Source organism: Gossypium hirsutum, chromosome A09 (genome assembly GCF_007990345.1).
Source record: "Gossypium hirsutum isolate 1008001.06 chromosome A09, Gossypium_hirsutum_v2.1, whole genome shotgun sequence".
Taxonomy (NCBI): domain Eukaryota; kingdom Viridiplantae; phylum Streptophyta; class Magnoliopsida; order Malvales; family Malvaceae; genus Gossypium; species Gossypium hirsutum.
In genome coordinates, this window is record NC_053432.1 from 59,797,175 (window position 1) to 59,817,915 (window position 20,741).

Genomic DNA, 20,741 nt, shown 5'->3' on the forward strand with positions numbered 1-20,741 from the left:
GAAATCTCTTCGATGTCTGTTGAAGAGACCTTCCCGAGGATCTTTTACGAAACTCTCCAGTTCCCTCATCAACTCTTTGCTTTTCTTCTCTAAGCTCTTCGGCTTTACAAGCTCGTTCAACAAGTACCACGAACTCTCGTATTTCAAGAACGCCAACGAACATTTTATATCTTCATTCAGCCCATCCTCGAAGCGTTTACACATAATAGCTTCGGACGAAACACATTCCCGAGCGTATTTGCTAAGTCTAACAAATTTTCGCTCGTAATCAGTAACCGACATGGAGCCTTGCTTAAGCTCAAGAAATTCCTTCCGTTTTTGATCAACAAATCTCTGACTGATATACTTTTTCCGAAACTCAGTTTGGAAAAACTCCCAAGTTACTTGCTCTCGGGGCACAATAGAAGTCAGAGTACTCCACCAATAGTAGGCAGAATCACGTAGCAAGGAGATAGCACACTTTAGGCATTCATCGGGTGTACAAGATAGCTCATCGAGTACCCGGATAGTGTTGTCCAGCCAAAATTCAGCTTGCTCGGCATCATCGCTATCCATAGCCTTAAATTCAGTAGCCCCATGTTTTCAGATTCTGTCAACTGGGGGCTTATTTGACCTTATTTGGTCCGTTACCGGTGGTATTGTAGGTGCGGGGGTAGTATTTGTCGGGAATGGAGGTTGTGGAACAGCCATATTAGTTCGAATGTATTGGTTAAACCAATCATTCATCACGCTATAGAATGCTTGTCTAGCTTCATCATTCGGATTACTAGCATTAGGTTGAGAGTCTGCCGGCACTGTCCCTTGTGCGGGAGTAGGCGCTACACTCTCAAGATCATCAGCTACCTCTCGGTCACGATCGGGATCCATTACTATAAATAAACACATTTACAATTGTCAGAAATCACCACACTATCAAGTAATCACATAAAATGGCATGTATAGCTAGACCCAAAACATTACGGTAGTCCTAGAATCCACTAAACCGTAGCTCTGATACCAATAAAATGTAACACCCCGAACCCGAGACCGACACCGGAGTCGGACACGAGATGTTAACAAACTTTGAAAAATTTTTCCAGACACTGCCCAGTCTGAGTACTAGTCGCTTCAAAAATCATATCTTGAGTTTCACAACTCGAAAATCAGTTTTGTGATTTTTCCCTGAAACTAGACTCATGTCCCCACCTATGTATTTTTTTCTAGAATTTTTGGTTGGGCCAATTAGTACATTTTATTAGTCAAAGTCTCCCATGTTACAGGGGTCGACTACACTGACCTTTTCCCATTACGACTTGGGTATCTCTCTGCACAGAGCTTCAATACTGATGCCGTTTGTTTCTATGGAAACTAGACTCAGAGAGGAATCCATACATATATGGTATGACCCCTAATTATCTCTGGTCAATTTATAGTGAATTTCCAAAGGCGGAACAGGGAATCCAGAAACTGTTCTGGCCCTGTTCCACAAGAACCCGAATATCTCTTACTGTACTGTTCATATGATTGTTTCGTTACTTTCATATGAAAGTAGATTCATCAAGGTTCGATTACATAATTTATTCACTATTTAATTCCACTCCTACGAATTCTTGTGATTTTTCCAATCCACACCACTGCTGCTATCAGCCTCTGTTTTCAAAGTAAACCTTACCTATTTTGGGGTTTCATGGACCAACTAGGGCCTTGTCATACATAAGCCCACATATGATCATACTTAGCCATTCCAGTGGCTGATCATTTGCTCAACACTTCCATTCCAACTATAGTTACATCATGAAACCATCTATACATTCATAAACACGAATGGTCTAATGCCATACTCCACTTCTACAAGCCATTTTCGCATGGCTGTACACTTATACATTTCATAAAGTACTCGAAAAACAACAATGGGTAGTCCTATACATGCCATATCAAGATTCAACCAAAATAGTACCCAAAAGAGCCTTTGATAGTGTGGGCGACTTCGACTTCAAGATCCCGAGTCCGATAGCTGGAGAACCAAAAATCTCAGGTGTTGTCGAACGATTCCGCTAGCTATTCAACCACTTTTTCCTTCCCTTTATCGGATTTATTTCCCCTTTGCTCTTGAGCTTAGCCTAGCTACATGCATGGCCGAATCTCTTCACCTTTCTTCTTCTTTCCTCCTTAAAATTTTTGGCCAAGGATGAACCAAAGGATGAGAAAATTTTTCTTTGTTTTTCTTTCTAGTTTTGAGCAAGCATGAAGATGAGAAAAGGATGAACAAAATTCTCTCCTTTCTTTCTTTAGCTCACGGCAATGGGGGGGGACAAACAACTACACACACATTTTTTTTTGTATTCACCATACTCTTTTTATTATTTTATTTGTTTTATCCCAACATTTTATGACACAATTTAACATATCTTATTTGTGCCATACTCATGCCATAATTTCCATAAAATAAATTGCACAATTGTTCATCATGCCCATCATGGCCGGCCACTACTAGTAGGGGGGGAAATTTGACATGCAAGTCCCCCCCTTTGTCCACATGCACTAATAGGTCCTCACACATTGACCTATCACATTTTAGAATTTTCTCACATAAGTCCTATTAACTAAATTCACATGAAATCAACCAAATTGAAGCTTGAAATTTTCACACATTCATAATTACATATTCTAGACAATAAGTATCACATTCAAACATTTTGGTGACTCGGTTTAGCGGTCCCGAAACCACTTCCCGACTAGGGTCAACTTTGGGCTGTCACACATGCAATGGCATGATTCATCTCTTTTATCACTACTTGAATTCATTTCAAGTTTCACATCTCATTTCAACATGACTCGGACTCAGATGGATACACGAATCCAACCAACACACTAGTTTGGCACCCAATGCCTCATCAGATAATCTGAAGTAATAACTACTCCCGACGCTATATAAATTGACACCCAGTGTCTTATCGGTTAGACCGAAGCAAACTGGCACCCAATGTCTCATCGACTTGAGGCCAAAGAAATCCCTAAACTCTTCCTATCCTATGGCATGCCATCTATATCCAACTAAGCTCGATACAGTTAATAGAGTTTCATTTCACTTTTCAACACAAACAATATCTTAATATCTCAATTTCACATTTATACACATTATCACATATAAACATATGTTCAATTCAATTTCCATATATATATTTAATAAATTCATAATTTACCAAACCAATCCATTTCAATCGACTATGAATTCAATTCAATTTCAACGTACAAAAGTACTTACCTTAAATGCTTACCATATGCAATAATTCAAAATGTAATAATTTATAACTTGGTTCGGATTATAAAAACACAAATCATGAATTCCGAGCTATTCGACGCTGATTTTATCCTTCCCTTTTTTACTCGAGGATTCTGGTACGACGTTAGCTATGGAATAAAACAATTAAATCACATTAATATTACACATTTCAATTTCACATTAAATTTCAATTTTCACACTATATTTTGCTTATTCTTCAATTTAGCCCTTAAACCGAGACTAATCTAACATTCCACATTTAAACTCAAATTTTATACTAATTTCACTCTAGCCTAAATTTAGCTCTTTTTTTTCAATTCAACCCCTTAATTTTGAATTTTTCACAATTTAGTCCCTACTACTCAAAATCAACAATTTATTCCACAATATCATCCTTTTACATTTCTAACTTAAAAATCTATCTATTTAATCTCTAATACTTAAACTATTCAACAATGTCAACAGCTAAAATCTTGAACAATACTAAAAAATACAACATAGATCGGGTAGCCTTAGGTACTAGGATTCCAAAAACGTAAAAATTACAAGTATAGGGACTAAATTACACTAACCAATTTGGATTTGAACACCAAACCCCCAACTGCTGTGTGTTCTCTACTTCTTTTTCTTTTTTTTTTTTTTTTTCTCTCTTTGTTTGTTTAATTTGCATGCCTCCACTTTGTTTTCTTTCATTATAACTATTATTATTATTATTATTATTATTTAATATAACATATGTAAAATATATATACATGCATTTTTAGTTAGCCCATGGCCGGCCTCTTATACACAAACATTATTTAAGTGGCACAATTCCTACTTTAGCCCTTTTAGTTTATTTCAATTTATAATTCAATTTTTAACCCTTATGCAATTTAGTCTCTGTACCATAATAGCTCCTAATTCATGCAAATTACCTATCCAAAATTTAATTAACTACAAAACTAACTTCGTAAATATTTACATGTTCATTTTATGAGAATAGAGTCCCGAACCTCACTTTTTGACACCCCTAACTATCGGGTCATTACATCCGATATGTGAGCATGTAATCTTTTGTTCTCTGAAGATACCTCATAACCCTATTGACTGCTATCCGATAGTCCATACTAGGGTTACTTAAATATCTATCTAACATCCCAATATTGTACGCAATATTTGGACTCGTATATACTTGAGCATACATTAGACTTCCCACTGCTAAAATGTAAAAAATCTTATGTATTTTCATAATCTCAAAATCATTCTTAGGGCATTGATTGACAAGCAGTAGTTCATTAACATATAAAACCAAATATAGAACCTTACTCCCACTGAACTTGTGGTATATATAAATATCTACCAAATTTTTCTCTAAATCGAATGAGATAATCATCTGCTAAAAGTTGTAATACTATTGACGAGAAGTTTGCTTAAGCCCATAGATGAAGTTCTTTAATTTACAAATCATTAACTTTGCATCATCAAACACAAAATTTTCTAGTTGCACCATATAAATGTATGATAAATGTTACCATTGAGAAACCATTAACTTAACATTCATTTGATGTAGCTTAAGGTCAAAATATTCCACTAAAGCCATTATAATCTTTTCTCTAGCGGACTTTCTTAATGACATTTGTTCTTGAGGTTGTTGGGTTTGTTCTTCTGGAATAATTACCTCATCTTGAATAGGGAGATGTTCAACATTGTCTTGCCGAGGTTCTAGATTCACTTCTTGATCAATGATAGGTATGAGAACCTGAACATTGTCAAAAGTGATAGCACGAACTAAGTTAGAATCCAATTCCTCCTTAAAAACAATGTCTTTAACCTTATTTCTCCCCCCAAACTCAACATCCTAAACAAATGTTGCAATTTTCATATAAAAAATATTTCTAATTGTGGGATTATAAAACTCATAGCCCCTAAATCACTTAGAATAACCAACAAAGTAATTGTTCACTATTTTGGAGTCCAATTTCTTTTCATGTGGCCTTTAAGACCTTGCCTCAGTTTGGACATCCCCAAATGTGAAAATGCTTTAGACTGGACTTTCGACTTGTACAAAGCTCATAAGGTATTTCTGCACTTACTTTAGCGGGTACTCTATTCAGAATGTAAGTTGTTGTCTTTAGAGGTGCTGACAAAAATGAGTACTTTCAGACTTATCATGTTTCAACCTTTCTTCCTTTTGCACACAATGAGAAACGAGCTCATTTAGAGTCCATTTCTCATTTTAAAAGTTGTAACTAATTTTAAATTGGTAAAACTGTATAGACAGCAATACGAAAACCATAAAAATAAGCAATTCATCAGAAAGCTTGATGTTAAGTGCCTTAAGTCTTGAAGCAACATGAAATATCTTCATACTATACTCCTTCACGTTTTTCTTGACCCTTATACTTCATAGACATCAAAGAAGTCAAAAGTGATGTTATCTCAACCTTATCATTTTTGGCAAAGCGTTTCTCAATTTCATCAAGGAAACCTTAACCTGAGTAATCTTTTCAGATTATGTGCCCCTAAAGGCTTTCTAGAATATTATGCTTAAAGATCATTAGACTCATGTGATCTAAACGATCCCACATCTCAAAACACCACAAACGTGACCCAGACGTTATGGCCGAATCTAGCGATGTCACATGATAGGGTGTTTGAAAACTAAGTTTCCACGATAAATCCATTTTTGTTTAATTATTTTTTTATCTCTTATTAATTCCAAATTTGTAATCGTTTAATCTATTATTTTAAAACATAATTCATTGCAGAAGCTTTTAAAACTGTTTGAGTAAATCATGTGCTTAAAGAAAACTTTGCCTTTCCGAAAATTGAGTTTTCCTACGTCTAGTAGTTATAGATCTATAAAAAATAAAAAATAAAAAACAAAATTTAAGAAAAAGTCCCAAACAGTCCCCAAATTACATCCAAATAAAATCACGGTAAATAAAACCTTAAATCACAAATTAAAAATCGTAGAAATCCAAAAATTATGGTCACTGTCGAGTCCTCCGCCACACTGGTCTAGCTAAGTCTGGGGATTACCTGTGCACATTAAACAGGGAGGGGTAAGTTTACGTAAACTCAGTGTGTAATCCCACATAAAACAAACAACAATAAACACAGTGCACAATCAAAACAGTCTTGGGCCTAAGCCCATTTCAGTAACAAGAACGGTTTGGCCTTAGCCAAACCCAGTATCAGTATGCACAAGGGCCTTAGCCCATCACAGTGTCAGAAATAGATATGCAGTATTCAATAACAAAGTCCTACCCAACCAGCCTCTACACACCATCTCCGACCAACCCTACACTCCATGTAAGGATTAAATCAACCTACCCATCCCTACACTCCAGGTAGTACCAAATGCGGCACAAAACAGTAGTTTGCAGCTGAGCTGCCAAATATTAGGCTTAAGAACCTTTCAGTACACTTCCTCCAAATAATATCGACCCACCCTAATGCAATGCAACATATAATGGAATGTCAAGCTATCATAGATCTATCAGATACACACACAGTTTAGTATACATGCTTATATATATAACATGCTCAGTACATAATTCACATAATCAATTTCACACAGATAAGGGTCTAAGTAGTGCTTATCGACCTTACGGAAGGTTCACAGTCGACTTGTGGAACCCGTGAAACCTTAACAAACATTTCAGTAAAAATAGGCTCAAATGCCCATGTGGCCTGCTCGTGTGGGCCCACACGACCCAAATTTACCTTTGCTGTGTGGATCACACGGCCTGGCCCAAAATTCCACACGCCTGTGTGGCCTACACGACCCAACTCAGACTGGCCCGTGTGTTACATACGGCTTACCTGGCCATCATACGACTGTGTCTTGCACGCACGACTTAGCCTCGTCGATCACATACCCGTGTTATAGCACACGGCCTGCCACACGGGCAATCGATAGTGAGGTTTTCAACTTTTGCTAAAACCTTATTTTTTCTATTTTCGGGTACACACCTAGTCTCGATTACTGCTAAAACGATTCCCAAGACTGCCGATACCTAAAATTGACCAAACGAACCCCAGATTAATTGCTTAGACCAACATTTACCAAATAAAAAATGATTAGAAACCTCCTTAAAATGACTAACCCTTACCTTAAGATGAGCGAAAATATCTCAAACGTTTACGTATTGATTGGAAAGCCCCAGCACTCCGAACTTCACCTAACATAAAGTTCAACGATAATCTATCATTGCCTATCACTACTAGAACCCAAACTACGAGAAAAAGGTTGAAGAAGATCACTTACCAGTTAACAAAAATCCAAGAATACAATAGCGATGATTCATCAAACGACCCAACTAGAAGCCGCGAAAAATTAAAGAAAAAGAGACAGCAAGATGACGTCAAAAGTTTGAGAGGGTAAAAGACTACCGAAATTTTGCAAAAAACATAATGAAAAGAAACTTCTGATAACTCCCTATCCCAACTTCCCTTATTTTTCTCCAGCAAACTCTCCACTATTCAAAATCCAACTTCGGCACAACTCTTTACCAGAACCAAACAAAAATATTGACATCCCAAGGATTCGAACACAAGACCTTCAGCAGACTAACACTCTATTTAATCACCAGACCAGCAGGCCCATTCTGACATAAGCTTACCAAAAATTAAATAAGAGCCTATTACCAAATATAGGGCTTGAACCCAAGACCTCTCAAACACTCCCAAGGCACTTAACCATTGAAGCAAATACACCATTTTTTTCACATTTTGACAAAAAGAAAAAAAAATTTTGGGGCATCTCAACTCTACCCCCCTAAAAGAAAAATTCGACCTCGAAATTTACTTGATCAGAACATATGAGGATTCTTCTAACGCATCGCATCCTCAGGCTCCCATATGGCCTCCCTAGTGCAATGATTTCGCCATAGCACCTTCACTAACGGAATGGGTTTCTTTCAAAGAATTTTTATATTGCGATCTTGAATCTGAACCAGTTTTTCCTTAAAAAACTCAATCTCCTCAACAAGGACCATATGTGAGGGATTAGAGCGGTAGAGCCTCAACATCGAGACATAGAACACATCGTGAATACGATCTAACTCAGGAGGTAGCTCCAACTGATAAGCGATCGGTCTCACTCGCTTTAGAATTCAGTAAGGCCCAATAAACCTAGAGCTCAACTTGCCCTTGCGACCGAACCTCAAAACCTTCTTTCATGATGAGACCTTAAGAAACATGAAGTGCCCCACAGAATACTCAATCTCACATATCTTCAGATTGGCATAAGACTTTTGTCTATTAGATGCCACTTTCAGACGATCCCGAATCAGTCTAACCTTATCATCTATCTCAAAAACCAACTCAGGACCAAATACAAGTCGTTCACCCAATTTAGTTCAACATAGCGGTGTACGACACTTACGGCCATACAAAGCCTCGTAAGGTGCCATCTGAATGCCAGACTGGAAACTGTTATTATAAGCAAATTCTGCTAATGGCAAATACTCCTCCCAACTGCCTCAAAAGTCAATAACGTAGCTCCTCAACATATTCTTCAATATCTGAATCATCCTCTCCGATTGACCATCAGTCTGAGGATAGAACGTAGTACTAAAGTCCAACCTTGAGCCTAGAGCTTCATGTAGCTTCTTTCAAAATTGAGATGTTAATCGAGGATCCCTATCAGAGATGATTGAAACCAGTACCCCATGCAGTTTCACTATCTCAGAAATATAAAAATTCTCTAGCTTTTACAAAGAATAATCTATCCTAACTAGATGAAGTGTACAGACTTGGTCAACCGATCTATGATGACCCTTACTCGCTCCTATTTCCATAACAGAATCTTAATCGGCTGCAGCAAACCCGAAGGCAACTGATGCTCAGCCTTAACCTACTGACGTGTCAAACATCTAGCTACAAAATCAGTAACCTCTCACTTCAATCCTGGCCACCAATACAATTCTCGAATATCTCGGTACATTTTATTCCCACTAGGGTGTATAGCATAAGGGCTACTATGCACCTCTCTCAGTATAGACTATCTCAAATCAGAATCATTCGGCACAGATATTCGGCCTCAGAGATAGAACACACCCTCAGAGTTCAACCCAAAGTCTGTAGTGTTACCACTCTCAATTTATTGGAACCGAAGGCCCAAAGACTCATCTTCTAGCTGTTTACCCTTAATCTGCTCGATCCAAGTTGGTTTGACTTGCAACTCAGCCAACAAACTCCTATCATCGAACAAGCTAATTCGAGCGAACATCGCTCTCAGATCTGTCATAGTCCTACGGCTCAATGCATCAGCCACCACATTGGTCTTGTTAGGATGGTACTAATGGTACAGTCGTAATCCTTAAGCAGCTCAACCTATCTGTGCTGCCTAAGATTCAGCTCCTTCTGAGTAAAGAGGTACTTGAGGCTCTTGTGATCAGTGTAGATGACACGCTTCTCACCATACAGATAATGTCTTCAGATTTTCAGAACAAAAACTATGGCAGCCAATTCCAAATCGTGCATCGGGTAGTTCACCTCATGCATCTTAAGCTAACGTGACGCATTTGCTACCATCTTACCATCCTGCATCAAAACACATCCCAAACAACATGTGATGTATCACTATAAACCGTGAACTCCTTTCTGGGTTTAGCTATATTAGAAAAGGAGCTTGAGTCAGTACAATATTAAGCTTCTCGAAGCTCACTTATTGTGCATCAGTTCAGACAAATGGTACACCCTTACGTAGTAGCTTAGTTAAGGGTGCTACAATCAGTGAGAAACCTTCCACAAACCATCGGTAATAACTTGCCAGTTCCAGAAAGCTATGGATCTTGGATCTTAGACACATTCTTAGGCTACTTCCAATCCAGTACAGCCTTAACCTTTCGAGGATCGACTTGAATCCCCTCAGCAGACACCATATGACCCAGAAAGTTACTTCACGTAACTAGAACTCACACTTGCTAAACTTAGCATAAAGCTGCTTTTCCCTCAAAACCTGAAGAACAATCCTAAGGTGTTCGTCATGCTCATCCTCAGTCCTTGAATAAACCAATATGTCATCGATGAACACCACCATAAATTGATCTAGGTAGGGTTGAAACACTCGGTTCATCAAATCTATGAAAGCTGCTGGTGCATTAGTCAGTCCAAATAGCATCACTAGGAACTTATAGTGACCATAACGAGTCCTAAACGCCATCTTATGTACGTCAGCCTCTTTAACCCTCAACTAATGGTGCCCAGACCAGAGATCAATCTTAGAGAATACTGAAGCTCCTTGAAACTGGTCAAACAGGTCACCGATCCTTGGTAACAGATACTTGTTCTTGATGGTCAGCTTATTTAGTTGCCGATAGTCAATACACATCCTGATGGATCCATCATTCTTCTTAACAAACAGTACTGGTGCTCCCCACGGAGACACACTAGGGCAGATGAACCCACGATCCAACAACTCCTAAATCTGAGCCTTAAGCTCCATAAGTTCCTTCGGTACCATTCGATAGGGGGCGATAGACATTAGAGCTGTAGCAAAGAAAAGCTCAATCCCGAACTCCACTTCTCTATTCGGAGGAAAACTTGATAGCTACTCATGAAAAAAGTCCAGAAAATCCCTTACAATGCGGATATCCTTTACAGTAGAGTCTCTAGAAGTAGAAACACTCACGTAGGCCAAGTACACCTCACATCCCTTGCGAACTAGTTTCTCAGCTACCAGTGTAGACATCACGTTAGCCAAGTAGTTCTGACGTTCTCCAATCACGGCTACCTCATCATCTTCCTCAGTTCTCAAGACGACCCTCTTAGTCGCACAATCTAAGCTTGCACGATGCTTGACCAACCAGTCCATCCCTAATATTAGATCGAACTCCCCAAACAGAAGCTCCATTAAATCCACCAAAAATACCATCCCTTGAACCTCTAACGAAACATTTCTATACAGTTTGTTAACTCTAACAAATTGCCCTAGCGGGCTCAGTACGGTCACCTCACTTGAGGCATTCTCAACTGGAATCCCCAAGGTTTCAAACACTGTGCTGGCTACGTAGGAATGTGTAAATCCTATATCTATCAATGCAGTGTAAGGAACATCATAAATATGAAACGTATCCATGATGATGTCCGAAGCATCTTTATCGTCTCGACAACATACAGCGTATACAAAAGTAGGATGTCTCGCCTTAGTTTGTCCAGCACCTCTACCCGGTACTCTCTGACCACGGCCTATACCATTACCACCTCTAGTCTGACCACAGTCTGTCTGTGGCTACTGTGCTACCCTCTATAGCTGTACTGTATCAGTGCCCTGAGCTTGCATTTGATCAACCCTCAACGGACACTCCTGAATGCGGTGCTCTAGTGACCCACACCTCAAACACGCCCTAGTCATCCTCCAACGTTTGCCCTGATGGCGTCTACCATAATCAGCACATGGTTGCAGTCCAATAGCAGTAACAAAGGGTCTAGTTCTAATCGGCCCATCAGCTCTAGCCTTTTTCTTAGGCCTCTGCATAGTACTCGAGGGCTCTGAATCCCTCTTATTCTTCCCTCTCTCTGTCACAGTTTTGGTACTCAGCGCGCTTAATTTTCTCGGCAATCTTCGCCTTCTCAACCAGTGAAGAAAAATCACGCTCCCTTCGCTGAGCTATTAGGACTCACAAATTATCCTTAAGGCCATTCTCAAAGCGGACACATTACTCATACTTAGTCGCCACCATACCTCGCGCATGGTAGCTCAGTGGCAGGAATTCGACCTCATACTCGGTCGCAGATCGATCTCCTAAGTAAGGTTCAGGAACTCCCTCCTACGGGTATCCATGTAGCTCGCCCCTACATATTTCCTCTAGAAGGAAGTCTTAAAGAACTCCCAGGTTAGACGTTCGGGCTGAGTACCCACCTTAATAGTCAGCCACCACTGGTAAGCCTCATCCACAGTAGAGAGACTGCACCATTTAATTTCTGCTCTAGGGTGCAATTTAGATCATCCATCATCCTCTCTGTGGCCTTAATCCAGTATTCGGCCACATTGGGGTGACTCCAATGACACCCCTAAAAAGCTCAACTCCATTAAACTGGAGTCATTTTGTAACCGACCTTCAGCCCCCAGATCCAGTATTGGGCCCAACGACCCTCTCCAATATCCTTACCATAGCCTGGGACAATGCGTCGTCCTCAGCCATACGATCTTGAGACCTAGCCTCAGTAGCAGACGACACTAGCATCTTACTCGTGTCCAAATCTGGCATACTGCCCAGTGAAAATGACTCAGCTCGAGCCCCTCTACAGCCTCTACCTTAGCCTTTGGTACCCCGTCCAGAAATACCTCGTGCGCTCATATCTAATTAGATTTATCTGTATTAAGAATTTTATGAATCAATTATGGTTTTAGTATTTATTAGCCGATGTTTTATGTAAACAGATTTAGTAATTTAGAGTGATTTTCGTAAATCGCAGTCTCTATTAGTTTCACTACAGTCTCAGAATACACTATCTAGAGTGTTTTCAGATAGAATAGCATAACAGTTTATCAGAATACTTATAGGGATCAGCGCCGGAGACTCGGTGTACCATATTCTAAGTCTATTATTCCAAAACATTTGAAAACAAGTTCTTAAAAACCAAATTTTAAACCCAAATCTACAGCCGAGTTTTACAACTGGCTCTGATACCACTAAATGTAACACCCCAAACCCATCCCAGACATTGTGGTTGAATTTGGCGGTGTCACATGATAGGGTGTTAGAAAACTAAGTTTCTACGATAAATCCATTTATGTTTAATTACTTTTCTTATCTCTTATTAATTCCAAATCCGTACTCGTTTAAATTATGTACTTAGAGAAAACCTTGCCTTTTTAAAAACTGAGTTTTCCTATGTCTAGCAGTTATAGATCCATAAATAAATAAATAAATAAATAACCAACTTTAAGCAAAAGTCCCAAACAGTCCCCAAATTACATCCAAATAAAATCACGGTAAATAAAACCTTAAATCACTAATTAAAAATCGTAGAAATCCAAAAATTATGGCCACTGTCGAGTCCTCCGCCACACTGGTCTAGCTAAGTCTGGGGATTACCTGTGCACATTAAACAGGGAGGGGTAAGTTTACGTAAACTCAGTGTGTAATCCCACATAAAACAAACAACAATAAACACAGTGCACAATCAAAACAGTCTTGGGCCTAAGCCCCTTTCAGTAACAGTAATGGTTTGGCCTTAGCCCAACCCAGTATCAGTATCAGCATTGACAAGGGCCTTAGCCCATCACAGTGTCAGAAATAGATATGCAGTATTCAGTAACAAAGTCCTATCCAACCAACTGCTACACACCATCTCTGACCAACCCTACACTCCATGTGGGGATTAAAACTACGCATCCATCCCTACACTCCAGGTAGTATCGAATGCAGCACAAAATAGTAATTTGCAGCTAAGCTGCCAGATATTAGGCTTAAGAGCCTTTCAGTACACTTCCTCCAAATAATATCAACCCACACCAATACAATGCAACATATAATGGAATGTCATGCTATCACTGATCTATCAGATACAGATACAGTTCAGTATACATGCTTATATATATAACATGCTTAGTACATAATTCACATAATCAATTTCACACAAATAAGGGTCTAAGTAGTGCTTACTAACCTACAGAAGGTTCATAGTCGACTTGGGCGACCAGTGCAACATTAAGAAACATTTTAGTAAAAATGGGCTCACACGGCCCAAATTTTCCTTGGCCGTGTGATCCACACGCCCGTGTGGACTACCTGTGTTGGCCTACACGCCCGTGTGGCCCACACGGCCCAATTCAGTCTGGCCCATATGTCACACACAGCCTACTTGGCCATCACACGATCATGTCTTGCATGCACGGCCTGGCCTCATTGGTCACACGCCTGTGTTATAGCATACGGCCTACCACAAGGGCAACCATACGCCCGTGTGGCGTCGATAGTGAGGTTGTTGGCATTTTCCAAAACCTTATTTTTTACGTTTTTGGGTATACACCTAGTCTCGATTACTGCTAAAACGATTCTTAAGACTGCCGATACCTAAAATTGACCAAACAAACCCTAGATTAATCACTTAGACCAACATTTATTGAATAAAAAATGATGAGCAACCTCCTTAAAACGACTAACCCTTACCTTTAGATGTGTAAAAATATCTCAAATGTTTACGTACTGATTGGAAAGCCCCAACACTTCGACCTTCACCTAACATAGAGTTCAGCGATAATCTATCATTGACTATCACTACTAGAGCCCAAGCCACGAGAAAAGGTTGAAGAAGATCACTTACTAGTTGAAAAAAATCCGCGAATACAATAGCGATGATTCACCGAACGACTCAACCAGAAGCCACAAAAAATTAGAGACAAAGAGATAGCAAAATGACGTCAAAAGTTTGAGAAGGGAAAAGACTGCCGAAATTTTGCGAAAAAGATAATAAAAAGAAACTTCTGATAACTCCCTATCCCAACTCCCCTTATTTTTCTCCAGCAAACTCTTCACTATTCAGAATCTAACTTTGGCACAACTCTCTACCAGAACCGAACAAAAATATTGACATCCCAGGGATTCAAACACAAGACTTTCAATAGATTAACGCTCCATTTAACCACCAGACCAGTAAGTCCATTCTGACATAAGCTTACCAACAATTAAATAAGAGCCTATTGACCAAAGATAGGGCTTTATTCATAAAAATACCAAAATTAAGCCAAGGATAGGGCTTGAACCCAAGACCTCTCAGACACTCCCAAGGCACTTAACCACTAAAGCAGATACATCGTTTTTGTCACATTTTAACAAAAAAAAATTAAGGCATTACACTTCCTTTAGGGCAAGGTCTATGTCCATACATCTAAGTACTATAAGTGCCTTTTCCATTCCTTGAAATTAGTCTCATTAAGCATGAGTATAGAATTTATATTAGCAGATATTGTAGTATTAGAAGATGAACTAGTTTAATATAGAACAAAATAGATAAAAACAAGCTCACATGAATATTCATAAGTAAACAATAAATTCAAAATATTGGCTTCCATCTCAAGATACCAAACACTACATTAATATCAAGTCTTTGGATAATAATATTAACAGTAAACAATACTCTTATTGTAGTAATCAAACATTGACAATAAATTATGTCAAATAATGAATCAATCTTTGGACTAACTTATTGCTCACATAAAGTACATTATAATTGTCACACATTTATTACCACAAATGTCGTCGTAATTTTTCTAAATATTAACTTACCTTTGAGTCAATTAATAAACGCATGAATCACGAAAAAAACAATATAACTATCTTGATATTTTAAATAAAATAATCTACGCAAAAGAGGTCACTTTGGCGGCATTTTGTTTCAACTAATCTATTTAAAATATTAGACTTTCTTAATTAAAACCTAAAGCCAAAATCTAAATTTATTTGTTTCAATGTATTTCTCTTAATTTCATCTTTCAATTAAATTTAAAAGATAATAATATATATATGTATATATATTTATCCCAAAACAGAATACAATGATGTAGGAAAATATAATAATAGTTGAATAAATAAATAAAAACCTCACATAAGATTTCAAATTTAAACCAAAATAATTTGGATAAAGGTAAACCCCATCTCAAGATATCGAACACTCCATTAGTATTTCATCTTTGGACAAAATATTAACTTGTCAGTGATATCTTAGTGTAGTAATCAAACACTGACAATAAGAAAATGTCGAATGATAAATCTTCCTTTGGGCTAATTATTGCTCACATGTAAAACTGAACAATTATCACATGTTTATTACCACAGTTGCATATGTAATTTTGTTAAATATTAACGTTCTTCTGGGCCGACCAATATTAACATAGCTTAAGTTACATGCATATAACATTTTATATTTTAAAACAAAATAATTTCAATAACAGAGGTCACTTTGGCAACTTATTTATTTCAATCAAGTTATTTTAAAATATATATTAAAATACCAATATTCAAAATTAAAATTTACCCAATAGGCAAAGGTTAAAACTAATTTTTTTATTGCACAATAGTTTCCGAAATAACTCAAAGTAAGGTTGTCTAAATAGTGTAATAAAAAATCGAAAACCTTAATCTTTGACTGTTTTTTTTTTCAAAACCATATACGTCAAAACCAAACAAAAATAATGTAGTGATTCAAGGTCAAATAATTAACAAGTACACATATTCATAATTTTGGCATAGACAAAACACCAAAGCAATTCGCGCATATATGAGTATTCAAAATCAAATAGAAAAACTTACTCTGCATATACCATGTAAATCCAAACTTGTATTTATGATTAAATAGAGATTCGCATAAATACTTGAAAAATATTTTCAAGCCAATAAATCTCAAAATCATAATAGTTGGCATATATCCCACCATTCATACAATAAACCATATCATCACAATTTAACCAAATACTTGGAACCATAAGATGCCAAAATTTAATATTATAGAACCAAACTTAAAACCAAATTATTTAAACATGTATATAATTGACATGAGTTTGCACCAAAGCACCCATAAAATTGAATATATAATCATAACAAAAAAATTAACAACTTCAACTATATCCATCAAAACTTAAATTCACCGATTAAACTATAAAAGATATATTATTGAATAATGGTTATAAACGCCTATTCATGCAGACTATAATCATACATTAATCTTCAGAATTATTGATATGCATATAAAATATATACACAGAATTATAATAATAGAAAAATAATATTGGTCTACCTTATATATTTCATATAATCTCAAATTTATATTCATGATTAAAGACATTATCATAAAACTTCTTTATACATACAAATATTTGAAGAAAAAAAATTAATCCATAACCACCAAATATAAAATGAATTCCAAAGCCTTCATATTCACAACTACTAAGAAAAATTTATAGCCACCATATAAAAAAAATTTCCAAATTGGAAAATTACTTCTAAATACTAGACTAACCCAAAAGAAAAGCCAAACATAACGTGCAGTTTTATAGGGAAATGAAAATCACATACTTGCTCTTCGATGAATTTACGAGCATTGGACCAAAAATCAAAAGCGTATGATAAATCACAAATCTTTGAATTTGATAAATAATCAAAATTCAAATGCTTATGATAAATCTCCGAAGTTTTAACATATATTAATTAAAATATCAAACATAAAATGAATTGATCAAAAATAATAGAGAATCAATTTGTTCTCAATGATTCAACATGATGAGGATCGGATGTCTCTTGTTAAAACTGTAAACCATGATCTATCATTTCAAATTATCAAGAACAAAATTAGATGCAGAAGCATACTTGAATTTATGATTTATTGAAATCTACGAATTTTGAGGTTTTGATCTTCTACATTAACACACAAGTAGTTAGAGAAGGCAACTTTTTCTAAAGACAGAATATTATATGTAATTTGAGACACATTAAACTTAATTTCCAAGCAGCATCAATTAAAAATTAGTTACTAAGTATATACACATATTTCACCTTCTCATATTTTTCAACCTCTAATACTCATTATTCCTCATATTCCTTTGTAAAAACCACCAAATGAGCAGGGATTTAATATATGCTCATGTTATCTGTAACTTCGTAACAGAGGCGGATACAGCAGTTGCCCTGGCCCCTTAAAATAGAAATTTCTATTTAGGCCTTTGAATTTTTTTTTAAAATTTTAAATTAATAAAGTTAAAATTTTATTTTAGCTCCCCTAAAATTATAGAAATTTAATTTAATCTTTTAATAGTTATAAAAATATAAATTATAAAAAATTAAAATTTCATTCAGCACTTAAAAATTTGTTCTGTATTCTCCCCTACTTTGTAAGGATGTTAACACTCTAAAATTGTGTTGTTGCAGAAAATGGGAATAACACTATCCGAACTGTAATCATTGCTATTGCTTCAGTTGTTGGCCTTCTCATACTAATTATCATCTCCGTCTGCATTTTCATGAGACGCAGAAGAAACATACACATACCTTTAAAAGTTGAAAGTAAGTAAATTTTCTCACAAATATGGCATTGATTCACTAAAATATACTGAAACAAAGACCAAACAATAATTATATTGCTCTTGTTTTCATTTTTGCAGCTGCGGCTGCCGATAATGAGATATCTGGGGTTGATTCCTTGCAATTCGACTTCGATTCTATTTTGGTCGCCACCGATAACTTCTCCGATGTCAAGAAGCTTGGTCAAGGAGGATTTGGAGCTGTATACAAGGTAAATATCAGCACTGACATTTATTAAAATAATGCAGTATAATTTATTTCAATGTATTTCTAAATCTATCGAAAGCCACTTATGGTTGATAATATACTGCTATGTTTTCAGGGTCAGCTTCCAAATGGAGAAGAGATTGCTGTGAAAAGACTGTCTAAAGGATCTGGTCAAGGAGACTTAGAATTTAAGACCGAGGTCCAATTAGTTGCAAAGCTTCAGCACCGCAATTTAGTTAGGCTCTTTGGTTTTTGCTTGCATGGACAGGAAAGGCTTCTCATCTATGAGTTTGTGCCAAATGCAAGCCTTGATCATTTCATTTTCGGTAATGTTTCAGTTTAAATTTCATTTTCTGATTGCATTTCTATTACTACTTTGTATATTTTTCCTTTTAACTGTGTATGGCCAATAGCAAGGACATGCACCAAATTTAATCAATGAATTTGTTCCACTAATCTGAAAGTTTTGTGATGACATAGATCGGATCAGGCGTGCACAATTAGATTGGGAAGCACGATTCAAAATCATACAAGGCATTGTTCGTGGACTACTTTACCTTCACGAAGACTCTAGGCTTCGAATTATTCACCGTGATCTCAAAGCAAGCAATGTCTTGTTAGATGCAGAGATGGTTCCTAAAATTGCAGATTTCGGGATGGCAAGATTGTTTGGACAGGATGAAACACAAAGAAGCACTAGCAGAATTGTGGGAACTTAGTAAGTATCATGACATCCTACGAGCTTTTCAAAATATTATATATATATGATCAGTATTCAGGAAGGTTTCCTTAATTGGCAGTGGATATATGGCTCCAGAATATGTTATCAATGGACAATTCTCAGTAAAATCAGATGTGTTTAGCTTCGGTGTATTACTTTTAGAAATTATCAGTGGTCAGAAGAACAATAGCTTCCATCATGGGGAGGATGAAGAATACATACTGAGCTTTGTAAGTATATGATTTCTGAAGACCGAAAGCCATGTCAAAGAGTTACGCTATATTGGTTTAATTAGACAGTGGTTGATTTGCTGTCAGGCATGGAAAAGTTGGAGAGAAGGGACGGCATTGAATATGGTTGATCCCACATTGGGTGATGGTTCGAGAAATGAGATAATGAGATGCATCCACATTGCATTGCTATGTGTTCAACAAAATGTAGCAGCCAGACCAACCATGGCTTCGGTTGCTCTAATGCTGAACAGCTTCTCGACCACTCTTGCGGTGCCGTCACAACCAGCGTTTCTTATGCAGAGCAACTTTGAATCTGAGGGATCACTGTCATTTCCCTCAACTTCCAACAAATCTAGCACTGAGTTACCACCGTTTTCCCGCAACGAGGTTACAATTAGTGAGCTATCTCCTAGGTAGTGTTTTGTTTTGGAAATTGTGTGTTAGTAAGTTTTTTTTTTAAAGTGCATCTCAAAAGGTTTGTGATAATTTCTTTCAATAATATTATTCATGTTTGATTTATTTTTCCTTAAATAATATAAAATGACTTATCATTACACACGACATTTATTAATAACAATAAAAATAACTTAATGCTTCTTAAATTTAATATTTATGTACTCAAAATCTGTAATCTATAACTATATATAATATTAAGATACATGATGTACTATAGATGTTTGCTCTTCCTTGACAGCTGACCTTTTTTTTTTTCTTTTATGAGTTTGAGCGTGGGGTAATTGACAAAAAAAAAAAGGAAAAAAGAAAAAAGAGAGAAGAAATAGAAGGGAAAGAAAGAAATGGAGACAGAAAAAAAATTGTGTTTTTTATTTACATTTTCATATATTATTAACTAGTTTTTAACTCAATTGTATCTATCAATTAAAATAATTTTATATAAATTTAATTTTTGGTTGATATTGTAAATAAATTTAAAATATTTTAAAATTTCATTTATATATCTGTAATTAAATATTTCATTTGATAAAAAAATAATGTCTTAAATTATTATATGTAAATGATATATGGATTTTAAATTACTAGATTAAACATAGACGAAATAAAATGTTTTTGAATCCATTAATTTGTTATTTATAAAATCCTTCTATATAATGTTTTAATTTTTTTTTAAGTTTTTTAATTTTTTTAAAATTTTTCTAAAATCTGAATCCTATAAATAATCCTTATTATAATAAAATCCATTTAGCATAGAAATCCTTATCATAAAAAAATCTAATTGGCATAAATTTTAACATAATAAACATTGATTTTCTTAATGTGTTTCATAGTATAACTTTTAAAAACAT

At 36.2% G+C, this 20,741-nt stretch overlaps 1 protein-coding gene across 1 annotated transcript; it reads left to right on the forward strand.

Annotated features, from left to right (window-relative positions):
* The first annotated feature begins 11,331 nt into the window (after positions 1-11,331).
* Positions 11,332-19,854, forward strand: LOC121206014 (putative receptor-like protein kinase At4g00960). Its single transcript, XM_041076171.1, has 8 exons — positions 11,332-11,425; positions 11,508-11,570; positions 18,124-18,258; positions 18,357-18,487; positions 18,599-18,809; positions 18,964-19,201; positions 19,284-19,434; positions 19,522-19,854. The coding sequence occupies exons 1-8, from the start codon at positions 11,332-11,334 to the stop codon at positions 19,852-19,854; spliced, it is 1,356 nt and encodes a 451-aa protein (XP_040932105.1).
* The last annotated feature ends 887 nt before the right edge of the window (positions 19,855-20,741 follow it).

Coding starts and splice junctions, on each gene's coding strand:
- LOC121206014 (XM_041076171.1), top strand. CDS start 11,332: ATGATGATGTCCGAAGCATCTTTATCGTCTCGACAACATACAGCGTAT. Junction 18,488..18,598: donor GATTTGGAGCTGTATACAAG/GTAAATATCAGC, acceptor CTATGTTTTCAG/GGTCAGCTTCCAAATGGAGA. Junction 18,810..18,963: donor CCTTGATCATTTCATTTTCG/GTAATGTTTCAG, acceptor GTGATGACATAG/ATCGGATCAGGCGTGCACAA.